This window comes from Poecilia reticulata, linkage group LG12, assembly GCF_000633615.1.
Source record: "Poecilia reticulata strain Guanapo linkage group LG12, Guppy_female_1.0+MT, whole genome shotgun sequence".
NCBI classification, from domain to species: Eukaryota; Metazoa; Chordata; class Actinopteri; order Cyprinodontiformes; family Poeciliidae; genus Poecilia; species Poecilia reticulata.
In genome coordinates, this window is record NC_024342.1 from 16,360,465 (window position 1) to 16,377,746 (window position 17,282).

The 17,282-nt window shown below is 40.5% G+C and overlaps 1 protein-coding gene across 1 annotated transcript in view; it reads left to right on the forward strand.

Moving 5' to 3' along the window:
- The first annotated feature begins 14,464 nt into the window (after window positions 1–14,464).
- The window catches only part of cabp7b (calcium binding protein 7b), a 20,046-nt gene continuing 17,228 nt past the window's right edge, over window positions 14,465–17,282 (forward strand). The window contains exon 1 of the mRNA XM_008424209.2: window positions 14,465–15,494. Coding sequence (XP_008422431.1) covers window positions 15,386–15,494 — 109 coding nt within the window. The 5' untranslated portion in view covers window positions 14,465–15,385. The remainder of the gene's footprint in view (window positions 15,495–17,282) is intronic.

The following is a 17,282-nucleotide window of genomic DNA, read 5'->3' on the forward strand; positions in this document are numbered from 1 at the left end:
ATGGCATCCCTGCTACTTTTTACTACTCTCTTTTTGCTAATCGCAGAGCGCTCAGTCTTCTATAAAATTTGACTGTGTTATCTCTTATGACTTCTTCTCTTCAGCTCTTTAGGGTTTTTCTAAAGAATAAGGTAAGGAAACTCATAGAATATTATTTAGTGTCTAGTTGAACCACTTCTGTGTTGGTTTGGTCATCACTAGCCTCATGAAAGACCAGGTTATGCCACAATCTCTGATTCTACTTAAACTCTTCTGGTAACCCAAAGAGTCTCTAACAATGTACCAAAGATGTTTAACCAAAAAACAGGCCCACAGCATCACAGATCCTCCACCATACTTGACTGTGCAGAAATGGTACTTTCCCATACATTCTCAATTTGTTCTTAATCTCGAGCTATTGTTTCTGAAAATCCCAGCCTGAACAAAACATGCGGTTCCCGTTAAAGTCCCAGCAGGTTTTAACAAACTTTACATGTTTACGCTTTGGATATTGGACAGAACAGGCGTTTTCCCAAACAGATGATTTAGGTAGCACCTAATGGTCGTTATGAAGACTTGTTGATTTCAAGATGCTGCTATTCGCTGCAGATTTTTGTTGTTGTTGCCAAGATAAATATTAGTCCTCATTTAGGTCAGTTACTAAAATAAATGGGTCCCTCTTTGGTGTAATTTTAACTCCCTTTGTACACTAACAGAAAAGAGGCTCATGGATTACAAATTATACAAGTTCCTTGAAAGTCTGATTAACTGATTAACCTAAAAAAAAAAAGTATAAATTGAAAACTGCTCCAGTTGCATTTATTTTTAAAGATATTGATAGGTGACAATAATTACTTCTTAATTTAGGTTTTCTCCTGGATGAATATTAGTACTCAAAATAAATGTTTAATTTCACTTTTTATTTTCTCAGTGGGTTATTATGCTAATGCTATAAATGGCTAATTTATTTTAAGGCTTTTGGTATGCTGGGGATGGCAACAAATTTAGGACATTATTCCAAAAAACAAGGACAGCATTAACAGGTTGGGAAACCATGGCAAATTTGAGTTTTGAAGTAATCTTTTAATTTTACGACTTGAATTTGACAGAGAATCTGTTCAAGGAGATAAAGATTAGGGTGATAGTGATGAGGCCTTCCAGCTTCAAAAAGATGGAGATAATTGCCAAAAATAAAATCTCCAAAATATCTGAAAAATGCAAAACCCTGGTCAATAATTGTCAGAAGAGTTCAATTGATTTTTCCACTAAATATTGAGGAAGGTGTTTTACACAATTAAGTAAACTTCATGAATGAGAATAAATGTAAATGTAAAGATGCCAAAAGTATGAATGATTTTGGGCTTAAATACAGACTTTGAGATATTACAACATCTTATCTATTTAAAGCATGAACTCTGACATTTCATGATGATGACCGGCTGTCATTTGACTGTCTGTGCAAAAAAAAAACCTCTGACATGAGACCAAAGTGCAAATCCAGCTGACCTTTCACAAATTAACCATCTGTTCATTTTCTCTGAGAGTTGGTTAGTTTGGCACCACAGGTGACAATCAGCTATTTAAACTAAATAATAATAAATAAAAAAAATAATATCCAGGTTTACCATTTAGCTTGAGTTTTGGTCAAAGTGATCGGCTGTGGAGCAGGAAATAAAACATGATGCCATAATATTGCCAGCCGTCACTGTGCAGCCAAGACTGAGGGATGAGTGAAGAAAACAGCTTTATTACTCCAGAGGCAACAGAGCCACAGAACTGTAAAATTGGTCACAGAAATGGTATTGATCTGGCTTTTCAAAGGGCTGTTGTGACCAGACTCATAATGTTCCCATGTAAAGGCTCTCGCTTTCTTCTCCGTCTTTATCCCATCCTACCAGCCACAAGTGCAACGCACTTTTATGCAACGCAGAGACAGGCTGCGGCTGAGTGGCCGAGATTATACGGTGAAATGAGAAAACGTCTGTGTGTGTTTAAAAAAAACTAACATCAAACGCGTCACTTTTTGGGGAATCTATTGGAATAGCAAGACCTACCCACTCAATGGAGATTTCTCGGCTAACATGAAAACTTTGGATAATTCATTCTGAGTCATGCAGATTTACATATACAGAAAGCTGCGTTTTCTGAGTAAAGCAGTGACCTTCCTGGAAAATTCCCTTTTCCTTACACATATCCCCACCTGGGCTGCAACGTAATGGAATGGGAGATGAGGAGGATGAGCCAGTGCGGCCAGCTTGTGCAGACAGTGACAGATTGTCTGGGGATTGCTACCTAACGGTATGCATTACTAAAACATAATTGACTTTAGTGCAAAACAACATCCCGAGGGGTTATGGTGAGGCCTCAAGGTCAGAATCTTGGGTAGAGACTGATAGGAACACTGCAACGAGATGAAAGAATAACAACAAGATCCATTAACCTTGACCCTGCATTGAGGAGCTTCTATTAAAAATTGCGTTGTTTTTTTTTTCCATCTCAGAAGAGCTACAAGTGTTGTTAAATAACAATTCAGACCAGTGCAGCACAGTTGTGGAGCTTCTTTGTCCCATTTTAATATTTTCCTGTCAGGGCTTTGACTAATGGTGGAAAAAACAAGAAAGAAGATTAGAAAGCATAAACCTTCCTTCTTTAGCAAATGTGGTCACTGAAGCTGCTTCTGATACTCAGCTGGGCCCACCGACCGACTCAGGCACCAGTCTCAGACAAAATGACAGCATATTTAGTGTCATCACCCATCAAGCATCCGTCACTCGGCGCTGCCTCTCTGTCTGATTGATGGACACCCCCTGGTGTGCAGAGAACAACGAGACATCCAACTATCGTGGCAGTGACTGCGGCTAATGACCCGCTGGAAGGCGTCTGAGAGTGAACAAAGAGCAAAAGTTAGCTGCATGTCCGCACCAACAACCACAATCAATGATTTTAAACACACACACACCCACGCGCACACACACACACACACGCGGCAGCAGACTTACACACAAAAGAAGGGAGAAAATCACCCAGGTAAAATGCGCAAAGAAACAAGTAAGCATTTTAATAGGATTAATTTGCACAGAGCACAGTACTGCAGGGATTTGTCTTCATGGGCATAGATTGTATTATTGATAGAATCGAACTGTAAAAACAAAGCATTGTTCAAGCATTAAAATATTACTCACTCTGACTGTTTGCTACAAAAAGGTGCATCCAAGCATTTTATTCAAGGATTAGGCTCACACCTTCGTTCCAGGAGAAGGATTTGTGTATTTATTTTCTTTAATCCACAAAGTGGCTTGAAAAAATATTCACATAGTTTGAACTTTCTCCCATTTTGTCAACATACAACCATTAACATTGATTTTTTTAAATAAAACTTTATATGTTTGAACAAGTACACAAACATTTGTTAAAAAAGGAGAGTGCATACTTATGGTATCACTGGAGGAGTTGCAGAAATTAACTGCTCAGGTGCCACAAAGACTCTGTCTGACATTTTTCTAAATAAAGGGGGGGGGGTTACTTCAAATTGGACGGTGATGCAGATGCTGAGGATGAAACTGCCAGGCAAGAGACCTAGAGGAAGACCCAAAGACGAGATTTACAGATGGAGTGAAAGACGTCATGAAGGTAGCTGGTGTGAGAGAAGAAACTGCAGTCGACTTGCTGTGGCTGCTCCTGAAAGGAAAAAGCCAATCAGTACACACGATCAGGGGAGGATTCTGAAAGTCAAATTTTAAAAAGAATCTCCAAGGAAACTATGAAACTATTTGCCCAACATGCAAATCACTAAATTACCACACCAGCCTTGCCCTGAAACGTGGTGGTGGTGCTGTGGGACTAGTTAGATCAGTGGCGCCCAAAGTGGGTCTTCGAGGGCCGGCATCCTGCATGTTTGAGTTCTCTCCCTGGTTTAGCACACCTGGATCAAATGATGTCTCGTTAGAGCAAAAAGAGGAACATTGACATGCTGATAAGGTTGTTACTACCACCAGGAAGAGAACTAAAACACGCAGGCTGCTGGCCCTCGAGGGCCGACTTTGGGCACCGCTGAGTTAGAAGAAAGAAACTAAATTCAAGACTATACTGAAGAAGAAAAAACTTTTAGAGGTCACAAAAACAACACCTTCCAGCAAGACGAGAACAGAAAACACAAAGCCTGAGCTTTCACACTCCAGATCAAAGCATAATGTGCTGTAATGTGTGTCAACACATCCTGACCAAAAACACGACTGAAAATCTGTGACTTGAAAATTGACATTCAGCTTGAGCTATTTTGCAAAGAAGAAAACCGAGAGAGTGCTGCTGCACGAAAACGTTCCCCACGCTTTCCATAAAAAGTGTGAAAGGTCAGGGGACGTGGATACTTTTACATGGCTCTGTTTCAAGTGGGTGAGATGAATGTGCTGCTCAGTGTCAGTAAAGGTTACAATCTGCTGTTGACATTTCATTGTTAGCTGCAGCGAGCTATGAAGAAAGACTTCAAATGCAACCGTTCAAGTCAAATAACTTTTCCTTCGGGCAAAATTGTTTATGGATTGAATAATCTACTGTGGATGTGCGAGACAAATACATTTTGCAGGGTTCATTCGGCGCAAATATTTTAGGTTGATTTTTACTTTGCCGCAAGCTCAGTGGATGCTGAAGGTCTTTCACCGGAGCAGAGGAAAACCTCTGATTTAACGAGTAAAAATCTTTTAACCTGTAGCTGTCTGGATAATACACTCGGGAGACTTTATTGAAATTGAGCCATGCAGCATCGGAGGTCTTTCCCAGTTCAATTCCATCACATAACATTTTAAATGAATCGCTTTTTGTTGTGGTTCCCTCTGTGAGCTGGCGTAAAAGTGAGCGAACTATCCAATCAGGGTTTTAAATCGTTCCTATCAAAATCCTGAAACTTCAATAAAGGGAGCATGATAAAAGATCAAGAGAGAGCTTTTAAATTTACCACATTTTGCCTTCAGGTACTTCAAGAGGGCTCGTTTTCCTCCAGAATTTTACCACTGAGCATTCAGGCTTCCCCCCCAGAGCTGTTTTGCACCTGTCAACCGGATTTTATGTCTGGTGGGGCGACACTGGCCATGTTTTACTGATTGGAGGATTAGAAGAGGAGTGGGGTTGAGATAGCATCGACTCTCTGTCCTCCAGACAACATGACGATAGCAGTGTTGTTTGATGTGCGAGTTGAGGCCGAGTTTAACCGATAACTAATATCTGCATGTCCCATCAAATCGCGACCTCGCAAAATGGGGATGCTTTAATTAGGAAACACCCAGAGGCAAGTACATATGCATTTTTTTTTTGCAATAAAATTTAATCTGCCACTGGAAAGTCAAATAGGTGCAGAAAAGCAGCTAAAAAATAAACTTTTGATCTGAGATGATTGTTGAATTATTTCCCCGTTAATATTCAAAGGAATGTATTATTGCTGCATAGGATTTGCTGACCTCTTACCGACTCTTAGATTTTCAGAGTCACAACTCTGTTGAATGAATATATTACTTTATCTTAAACAATCCCATCAAGAAGAGGGATATAATCCAAGACTAGATAGGTTCTCACTGAGCCACAGTATGCAGGATAAGTAGAGAGAATTATAGGTCTATTGAAGGGGTTTAAAGTTAAGTTTCACTTTGAGTTTTCATTTATTTTGGTTTAGAAGTTGATCAGCTTATAATAACTCCATACCTTTAAAAGGGGAGTTTGGATGTTTGTGTGTTGTGTATTCTGAGTACTCGAGTTTCCTCCTTCCTCATAAGTTCTCAGTTGATTTGAAGCAACTGAGAACTTGTGAACTGTCTCCTTATTGTTTGAGCTCTCGCTGAATTTACTTCTATAATGATGACACTCTATTAACCAGAGAATCCAGGATGTCAATGTGATTCATTCCTAGATTAGAGTGAAAGGAAATTAAATACATTTTCCATGCTTCGTGTGTATTAAGCTTTTTTAGCATCAGCTGTTAACAGCTGATTAAGCAGCTTGATGCTGAGTAATAATAAAGCAAGGCCATAATTTAATTATCATGTTCCTGTACTTTATTGATCTTGTGGCCACACTTCGCTGGCCCTCGACTGTGACAAACGCCTTTTCCCGAAAAATATATCACAAGAGAAGCTCCATAATCTGTGTCTATTGGCTGTTTTTATATCCGAAGATTCGTCGGCTTCCAGTTTTCTCGGCATCAGTTTGGAAGACGGCCAGTCACAACCTGGGACGGATGGGCTGCACCAGAGCCGACCGTCGGGTTTCTGGACACGCTTGGCACCGGTTCAGAAATCTCCAGGCTGCCTGAGGTATTCAAAAGGTTGCACCAGTTGATATCCTCATTATGTTTCAGCACACTATTTGAATAGTTGATGATGTAACAATTCACTAAGTGCTCGTCGGCACTCCGCTTCTCATTTGGCCCTCTGAAGGTGCTGGAAGAAACAAATTATATCGCTATTGGTCACGAAGTTTCTTGATGAATAATTCATCAGGATGCAGGGGGATTCTCACAATCGCTGTTAATGACAAAGCGTGCCATCTGCCACAGCAACAGGTAATTTAAAGACTCCATCATAGTGTCAAAAGCGTCAGTGTAGACATGATACAAATGACATCGCCAAGAGGCAACAGACAATGTCCAGATGTTCTCAAAGAAAAAAACAAACAACTTCTGTTATTTTCCTGCTCATCTGAGTGAAAAAAAATATAAACAAATGTATTCAAGCATTGCTTGTTTTCCTCCCAATTTAATATGTCATGCAGGAAGATGACATAATAACCTCCTGGAGGAGGATGACGCATTAAACCCACTGTTTGCATTGTCTCCTACCCGAAATGGAGCGAGGAACAGACTGACCATGCCAAGGACAAATTAGTGTCAGGGAACTTGATCGAACAAGAGCGGGTGCTGACTGTGAAACGTTGGGATAATGCATTTTTCCATCAAATATTCATGAGTCCATGCACATTACGCACCGCGCCGTACGTCATCCGCTCGCCAATTATACCTGCAGCCCCAACGAGAAAGACACACCTAGAGGGTAGTGGGAACAACATGTAGAGTCGTAAAGCTGTCCAAAAAGGGTAGATCTGCATAAGAAAAAGTCATCTCCGTGAATGTGTCCTGAAAGCTGGGCGCTGCTAGACCATAATTAGGAGGAATTCATTGTCCTTAAAATTTACCAGAAATGAAGATGAGGAGATGTCTGCTGCTGCTGCATGGGGACATCCTGCCCTTCTAATGTTAAAGACATAAAGAAGCACGCGTCCATTTCTGCCAGCAGACTTTTATGTGAGCATTATTCTTCACTTCGCCGTATGAATAAACCTCATAATTAAATTGTCAAACACAATCAAACTGGGAAAAGTAGACTGCATAAAAGGGGTGATTAAATTAAATAGCTGCTTATGTGTATTTTGAAATGAAAAGCTGTCATAAATTCTTATTCTGAATTAAAACATGATTTGCAGTTGCACATAGCTGTTTATTCTGGGTTTTTTTCAGTTTGTAACACCATTTTCTCCTTTTTTCTTCTTTATGTGACTTCATTGGATTTGCCCGTTAAAAAAAAACAAACTTCCTCTTGACGTTTTCTCTGCTTCTTCTATGCACAGAACTTATGCGCATACAGAGCTGGTGAGTGGTTTATGTACGTCATTCACGGGAATAAACACAGATCCAAAACTGAACGCACAGGCTCAGATATATATACATACACCCACAGCATCTTCACAGTGTCACCTTGACTCCTCCAAACAGGTTTTTCATCCACTCCAGATGTCATCTGGGTACAAAAAGAGCAATACACCATGCTCTTACTCGTCTTGCAGATGTCTTACTCTGAATTTCTGTTACAGTCACCAACGCTCATCAAAGTTTTTTCACCTGTACATGATGTTTTGGAGGAGTTAACGTTGGCAGAGATATCTGACAACTCATGTAGAAAACTGCCAGTCCAGCCTCCCTCAGCATCACTCCTTGGTAAATTACTGCCTCGCAGATTTAATCTTCTTCAACCTCAAGTGTCCCTCTACTCGACTCTTCTTCATGTTCCTGTTTTTAAAACTCCATCTATTTCTATTGAAAACAAGTGATTTTATCTGCTGCCATTTTTTTTGGGGGGCGCTTCAGCCGACTGGTGTCTTTTTTAATTAAGCTCTTACTACAGATGTTTGGACATCAAACAACTTGTGTTGTCATTCGAAAACTGCGTTATTTAAAAAGACAGAATAGAAATAAGAAATAAAGCCATGCTTTTTCTGTCCAAAGCAGATAAATGTGCTTAGTGTGGATTTTTTTTTTTTTAAAGTTTGTTGCTGATTTTGTGGTCTTACTTCTTGCACTCTGGGATGGTGTTCCGCTGAGTTTGAGTTTTCACAAATTTTTGAAAACTTTTAACTTAACCATGTAAGCAAATCTAAAAAAAAAACAGTTAAAGCTAAGTCCCTTGGAAACCAATCTGTTTGAATAAACTCTCCTATAACCGCTGACAGAAACAGTGAAATTTCCAATTAATGCCTGTGCATGCAGATAAAATTTTACTCGGTGCTCTGCATATTTAAGCCTGTAAATATAATTGTGTATGGATTACAGAAAATCCAAAATAAATTCAAATATATCCATCCTGTTCTTACATTTAACAATCACATTTGCATGTTTTGTAATCATCATCCTGAAAGAAGAAAAGTTTTAATTTATCTTCAAGATTTCAAGAGTAATATGGCATTTATACCCGTGAGTGAGCGTAAACTTTAGGCTCAATATCAGTGACTTAATTCTCCTCTAAATCACCAGTAAGATATAAAGAGTCAAAATCGTTTTTCTTTGTCTATGCTGGGAGATCATTTTTATTACATCAAGCTGTCTTTATGATCTGATAGTTTCTGAATACAAAGGGGCATTCACCCAATTATAGCAGTTGTCAATAATCCAAACTAAATGCTCGGCTGCTTTATTTTGATGCAGGTGTTTGTAATAAGACCTTCAAAACTTCTTTCTGCATCGCTGCTTTTATAGATTGCATTTGCTGGCGTACAATGAATATTGTTTCAGCTTATTCATACCATTTAAAAAATGGTATGAATATCATTATGATGTGGGACAAACAAGATCTACTCAACACTCTGTCACAAGATGATAGAAATTCACTATGCCCTTTGAATCTTAAGCAGTTCCCTCTTCCCCCACCGCTTTCTGTTTGTGTGGTTTGGGCTCCCATTATTTGTTTGTTTGGTTTATTTTTTTATTTTTATTTTTTGCTGGATGTGGATTTGGAGCCAGCAAGCAGCCAGCCAATCCTCATCCTGAATCCCGTTCTGACACCAGCCTGTGGCTACTAGCTTTGCCCAAATCCACAGCCTCTGTGCTGCCCAGAAGCCAGCATGGCAGGATTTCCACCACAATTATTCCTTCTTCCAGCTCCTCTTGCTCTTGTCCGAAACACAAGGCTGCTCCATGCTCTTTTTTATTTATTATTATTTTAAATCAGCTCTCATTTCACCAAAGCAAAGCATTCATCGCCACACATGACTCATTTCAAACCTCTTGCTTTAGTGTATGGTCTAAAAATAAATCCAGCATCGTCAACCAGCAATATGGCTTTTGTTTTCATTCACAACTACAGCAAAAAAAAAAAAAACATAACCCTAACCCTGACAGCGAAAATCCTTCGTTGGAGTTCTCCTCCATCCTCTACTGAAAGTTTTCATCTTGACTTCCTGGAGGTCAGCCAGCTGCGGTTATCGCATCTCTCTCCTCTCGCTCTCAGATCTGAATCCTCCGTGGGCAACATAAGGCTCATCCAGGACACTTAATTTGATGAAAATAAGCTGTCAGCTGAGGTCTTCCCCACTGGTGGCAGCCCGAGGTTGAGTTGATCTTCCCCTGCATGATTCCTAGCGGATGACAAGCACAATTCCCTCTTCAACCCCGGAGGCACACATTAGGCTCCTACTTGCAACACCATGCACGTCCAGTGCAATACATATAAAATTATAACGGTAGTCTGGGAGGGGCTTTTCCTGAGATCGCACTGTTAAAAAAAAAAAAATCTTTTATATGTTTTAGAGGCCTTGATGTGCAAAAATGAATGAAAATCAAATTTAGTTGAGCTATGATGCTTTTAATCAAAGAGCTCAGCATCTTAGAAATAGGAATCTGTGAATTGTATCAACCCTCGCTTTCCTGAGCGCACAGCGCGAGGTCTGCTCAGGTGTAAAAGACAGAGACGATCCCTCCCCATTCAGCAGGGAATAGACCTGTCACTCATGGAAAAAAAAAAACCCTTGAAGAACCAACCAGCGGAACCACATGCAGCTCTCCCTGAACACAGGCGGCACGCTGCACACTTATCTGGTGTGAACCAGGGTGGAAAGATACTAATGCAGGGCCACCGTCATGCAGGATGCAGTCATTCTCTGCAGATTGTGCTCGTTGGTGTTTACACTGGATTTTCTTTTGTTTTTTTTTTACTTGGGCGAGATCTTTTGACTTATGCGAGATTTTTTGGAAGCTCAGGATATTTTGGTGACTCACAGCCTGTTCCAAAACAACACATGCAATTGTTTGCTGCTTTTGTTGCAGGGTTAAACAAACTGACTTGCTGTTAGCTTCTTTGTTTTGTTTTATTTTGGCTCAGGTATAAAAATTCCCTGTGAGGATCATTAAAGTTAAAATTCAAACTCCTTCTAGAAACCCACCAAAAATATCAGAGCTGCAAACTAATTCAAGTGTTAAATATGTATTTGAATGTTTCTTTCTCTCACTAACAGTTTTTAAGGTAAACACAGTTACTTAACTTGCTTCTTTTAGTTACCTGTTCTGAGAATATCTGAGGGACCTCAAATGACTTCAATGTGTTTCTAATAAATCAAGTCAATCTAAAAAGCACGCACATTTTTTTTACAATGCAAGTTTTTGAGCCTGGTAAATCACTTTAAGGTTTTCTCTGTAAAATTTCAGATATGTTCTGTGCAACTCAACTAAGAAACAATTCAGAAAAGAAAAAAATATAAAACAATTTTAAAAAAAAGCAGTTTTAACCTTTGCATTCAGAGATTTAAACAGGACGAAAATGATTCCTTTTTGTAAAGGAACCGGTCAGGAGAAAAGCAAAACAAAAGCCAATGCAATACACATTGCCAATACATTGTCACTACCTGGATTTAATTAAGCATTTAGGTACAAGCCTCCTATTACTACATTGGCTGCTATGTTCCAGCTAGCAACACATTTATACCCCAACTGCTGAAATGAGCTTCTTATTTCTAAACAACCACATCAGCGGTCAAGCAAAAGACGTTAAGAAGGGTCAAATCACTGCCATGCATCAAGCAGAGAAAAAAAAAACATAAGGAGGCTGCGGAAGCCATTAGTATTGACCCGAGAACACATGACTAAAAATTGGAAGAAATGTGGGGAGTAAATGATTGTGTCTGACAATTACTTTAATGTTTGGTGAAATTACACCAAAGAAAAACAACAGTAGAACTGAGAGATGTGTTCAATGGCAAAGGTAAGAACATTTCCACACTCACAATGTGAAGGGAAGTCAAGAGATTGGGTCTAAACATCTGTGTGGTCAGAAGAAAATGTCTAATGTCTGAAGTTAACGGGGGGGAGGCTGCAATTTGCAAGGAATCATAAAGATTGAATTCTGTAGTCTGAGGGGTCAGAATTACCCTCTTCCAGAGCGAAGAGGGCAACAAGGTAAATAGAGCAGCAGATGAAGCGATGGACCCATCACATCTAATGCCAACTGCAAAAGCCTGTGGAGGTAGGATGAAGATCTGGGGTTGTTGTGATCAGGTCTATCAGTAACATTAGGAGTTTAAGCTGACTGTCTAAATGAACTGAAAGACCAGGTTATTCCATCAATGGATTTTTACTTCTTCCTTGATGGGATATATTCTGAAATGACAATCTATCATCGGACGCAGCGGAGCACACATATGCGCGCGTTGTTGAAAGCCACAGTACAACAATAAGACCTGATTTGATTTAGACTTTTTCATTTGCAGTGGGGGCTGCACAGTGGCACAGTTGGTAGAGCTGTTGCCTTGCAGCAAGAAGGTTCTGGGTTCGATTCCCAGCCCCAGTCTTTCTGCATGGAGTTTGCATGTTCTCCCTGTGCATGCGTGAGTTTTCTCCGGGTACTTCGGTTTCCTCTCACAGTCCAAAAACATGACTGTCAGGTTAATTGGCCTCTCCAAATTGCCCCTAGGTGTGAGTGTGAGTGTGTGTGTGTGTGTCCTGTGTGTCTCTGTGTTGCCCTGYGACAGACTGGCGACCTGTCCAGGGTGACCCTGCCTCTCGCCCGAAACATTAGCTGGAGATAGGCACCAGCAACCCTCCTGACCGCACTGAGGGACAAGGGTGTAAGAAAATGGATGGATGGATGAATGGATTTGCAGTGGTGATAGGACTGCTTCTATATCACATGTAGCACCTCTGTTGTGTTAAATGATAGGACTGAAACTGGTTTCATACCTTGACATTTACAGCAGCTGAACATTTTTGCCGCGAGGCTAGAAGGAGACAGGAGGGGAAAAAAAACACACAGGCTTTTACAGTCTAAATCTTTGCCACACTTAATTGTTTAGTTTACATCATGTAGATTACGGTCCATAAGGGGTCAATAATAGAAAGTTTTGTTGCCTGGTGCATCTCCCCTAAAGTCTTGAGTCTCAGAGCAACAAAATACAACTCAAAAAGAACAAACTGCATAGCTGACAGAGGATGCTAAGCTGAGTCTGTTTAAGCAAGCCTAAACAGACTTAGGCTTGCTTTATTCTTCTAAGTTTTTATGCTGGTGTTTGATAGCTTTGCTTCAAACTGTTCAAACAGCCCGAATCAATGACCGAAGGCTGTTTCATTCTAAAAACAGTGAAGGCTTTGAACTGGACCCATCACAAATGATATTTTAAAATAAAATTAAAAAGAAAAAAAAAAACCCAGAGGCTATAAAATAATAGGCAAAGCTCTTAGAATGTGTGCTTCTTCACGAGATGCAGCCTGCATGAATCAAGGAGATGCTTTCAGTATGCAGGACAGAGAAAAGGCTGGGTGGTTGGTCGGTGGTGATTATGGAGGAAAAAGATGGTACAAGACAAGCAAAGCATTTCAAGCCAGCATGGGGCGGTCTGGAGATTTTCATTTAAACCCCCCCACCAAGCAAGTGACGCAAGTGGGTCGGCGAAGGAGGACAAGACTAACGAAAAGTGGGCAACAAAAGGCAGGACTGACAGCTCAATACGACTTCAACAAACAAACCACAGAATAATGGTGTGGCGACAGAAAAAGGACAAAGCGTCTGAGCAGACGTTTGTTTAGCATTAAAGACATAAACACTTACATCAAAATTTTCAGAAAATGGATTTTGAGATATGTCTGAGAGATATTTCAGCACAGCCAGGACAGAAAGCAGAAAGAGTGTATTATTTGAAAGTGGTCAAGAAGCTGTTTCAGTAAAATCTTAGTAAAAAGCAGTAAAGACAATACCTAGGAAGCATCAATGTCCTTTGTTTAAACCATGAATGTGGATTTGTGACATGGGTAAGATAAAAATGGTGTCAATGAATCACTGTTGTTAAACAACCTGCCAAACACATCATGCTTCCCCACTGCTGACGAGCTTTATGGGGACTCTGATTTCACTTTGCAGCAGGACTTGGCACCTGCTCACACCACAACACCATTAAGGATTTATTGGGTATTATCAAGAGGAAGATTAGAGACACAAGACCCAACAATGCAGAAAAGGCAGCTATAAAAGGAAACGGGGCTTCCTTAATAATTCATCAACTAAATTGAATAAAGTGTTTTTTTTAATGGAATTAAAATAAAATAACTTTCTATTGTTTTTTTTTTTTCCTGAGGACTTGAATTTTGAGTTTCCATTAACTGTTAGCATGATTAACAAATCTGACAAAAATGTAGGCCTATATTCATCCCTCTGCATATGATGAAAAGTATATTCTTCATTTGATTTAGTGGAGAAACCTTTGAATGGCGTTACAGTTTGTTGAGATGCTCCTTTACCTGAAGTTCAAGCATTTTGAGTTCATGATGGGAGAGTTTTGGATAGCAAGACTAAAGGATGATCATTTAGAGCACCGAGTTTCCAATGAGCTCCCATTAACATTTTCCATTCTTGCGTGTCTGCATGCATGTTTATTTGCAACTATGCTTAATTTATGTTGTCCCTATTCAACTGGAGTTTGTGGAAACATATTAAATGAGGATTCGTGTATCTTCTCCTTTTATGACCAGTTTACTCGCTTGCAAACCGAGTAAGTTCGAGCTTCACCTGTTGCAAAACATCTGCCCGCTTGCGGTGCGCTACGCATATATTGTACCGTTTTAACCTCCGCAAATTGGAGGAGTGTGCGGAGAAAAAGCAGATAATGCCATTCTACGTGGTGACTTGAGAGGAGGAGCGGCAGTGTGAAAGAGAGCACGCTTCATTAGGACTACAAGTGGCTCGAGCAGACGGCTAGAGAGAGAGAGAGAGAGAGAGAGAGAGAGAGAGAGAGCGGAGCGCCGCCACATACAGCGTGTCTGGATCAGATGAGCGGGGGTCACACAGGATTCCCTTGAAACTGCTCTCCGCGGGGAAACAAACAGGATTAGATGACAAAGATTTCATTCCAGCCTCGTTTACTGGGGTAAAAATCAACGCTATCGCTTCCTCTGCTGCTGCTGCTGCTGCTGCTGCTCCATCTGCTTTTACAGAAGCGCACACTCTGCTGTCATCGATTCTTATTTTATTATTTTTATTTTTTTGTGCTTTTTCATTTCTCGTTTTTTGCCAAGATGCCGAAATAGGGGGGAGAAAAGTGAACTGGATTCTGCCAGGAACAGACCGAAAGAACAAGATGCGAAATAGGAACCAGTAAGACCCACGGCTGGATTCATTTTGTAGCGATTTTCATTTTCCAGTTGTATTATTGTTTGCTTAAACTCCAAGGAAAGAGAGAGAGAGAGAAAAGAACATTTAATGCATTCCGTTCTATTTTGTTGTGTTGGATTTTTAGATTACCATCTGGTGGGTCGACACAAGAACACAGACAGAGCTGAGCTCAACAGGCTGCGTGCTAAAAGTTTTACGTGCCATTTCTGTCAAACGGTCTTTGTTTCCCTGTTGGCTTTCGGAAAGCTGATGCCAGGCTATGCACTGAACCCAAAGGCCAATTCACAGTCTGCCTTTCGGATACACGCCCCGATCTTCGCCGTTATCATCCAACACAAAAACGTGCCGTGAAGGTGAACTTTACGCAGCGCGATTTTCCCCAATCGCCACCCGCTTGATATTTTCCCGAAAATATCAGGGACTGTAGCCGACGGTCTGTCAAAACTCCGGAGAGCGAGGCTCTATGAAGATCGCGACACGGTTGTTGCTTTCCCCTCGCAGAAATGCCAGTGCGCGCCGTGACCACCAGGTTCATGTACAAGGGGCTTTGCACTATCCCAGATGTCCTCTCCTACCGGACCCCTGTTCACCTGCCCGAGGACGAGGTGGAAGGTGAGCTTTGGCGCATTTTGCTTAATTGCTTAATTGATTGTTGAAGTGTTTGGTGGTTGCAACCTGTTGTTGTGAGATTCGAGAGTTGGGGGGTGCCTGAATTCATGCAGCTTTTTCAGAGCTTCTCTCGCTGTGCGCTTCTTCCTTTTAACGAAAATAAATAAATAAATAAATATATAAATAATCTCATTGTGCACAGAGTGTGGAGGATTAAAGACAGAAGAAACAGAAGGTGGCTTAAAAGAATTGTGCACATTTTCAAGGCAGGACTGAGAAATTGCATGCCTTGAGGTCAGAATCAGTTTCCCCAAGTAGCTTAGATGCACAATTAGCTCTTTAACTATCACGAAACTGGATAAATCAATAGAAGAACATTTATTCATCTTACAAGAATTGATTTGTCTGGGGGCAACATCTTAATTCCATCCTGCATGGTTGTAAGTGATCTGAGTTTAATCCAAGTGACAAACCTGGGGGACCAGAAAGAGGTCTGGTTCGTTATGCCTTTGAATAATATTAATCAGTAAATAATATAAAACAGTACAACACACCTTTTAGGGGGGGAAATGTGGGGGACTTTTGAAGTGCAACTCTGAATTCTTTGATTTTGAGTAAATAAACATAAAAAAAGACCAGCAAAGGCACACATTTCTTAAACAATCCAATAAAGTAGAAGCTGCAATTATAACCCAGGTGCATCTCTATTAGGAACGGTGGTTTTGTTTTACCAAGTGGCTCTCGGAAGGAGAAAGCAGAGAATAGGAACAAAGCCAGGCAGACTGCAATAGAGAGATTCACACGATAAGATTAGATATCACATAGTCTCTTTCCCCCCCCCCCCATTCCTCCCCTTCCTCATCTTCTTCTTCTTCTTTTGTCTGTAGGTTGCCCACACATAACAGCATGCCCTTGCTTTGAACCTGTTTTGACATTGAAAATCCACAGTCTGCGGTGAGGACATCAATTTAATTAAATGATTGGATTTATGGACAAGTAGGAATTTAGATCAACTGTGACATGCCTTTTGTAAGGACAAGCCTTTTTCTTTTTCTTTTTGGTAATTTAGAGTCATTAAATATGCAGAACAATCAGGCAGGCCAATTAAACCTAAATTTATTTACCCAGAAAATATTCACTGAGCATGTAACGCTCAGGTAGATTAGCTTTGCGTCGCAAACAGCAATTTTCTGCTTATTACAGGGAACCTCACTTGGTGTAGCTGAGTGAAACCAGCAGGTTTCAGTTTTTTCTCCGCTGACTAACAGGTCCAGGACCCGTCTGTGGGCATGAATCTGCAAGCACCCACCTGCCCTTTATTGCCTCTCCTGCACCACCTTCACACACACACACTGCAGCAGGAGTGTCCAAATGAATGTTGTCAGCGCTGCGGTCCTGTGTTTTCCTAAGAAAAACTCCAACTTTCTTCGAGAAAGATCTAAAATAATCAGCACGTAAATACCACTTTATCCACAAAATCTGTAATTAATGCAACATAGAAGCTCGCTGATTGCTCATCTTACGTAATTACGGTCCTCTAATCATATTTAGGGTAGCTGCTCTATCTGTGGAAGGTTTTGGTCGATGTTCCCAGTCAGATTTAGCATATTTAGATTCAGCATGTTAGCTCCACATCCCCAAACCTGATTACAGCACACTGATAGATGGCAAATAAAAACTCTCGTTAATTTAACTCTTTCAATTATGCTGCTCTGGTAATTTTTCCGTGTTAAAAATCATTGCAGTGCTTCATCTTGCTTCATCTTACACACACACATATATATATATATA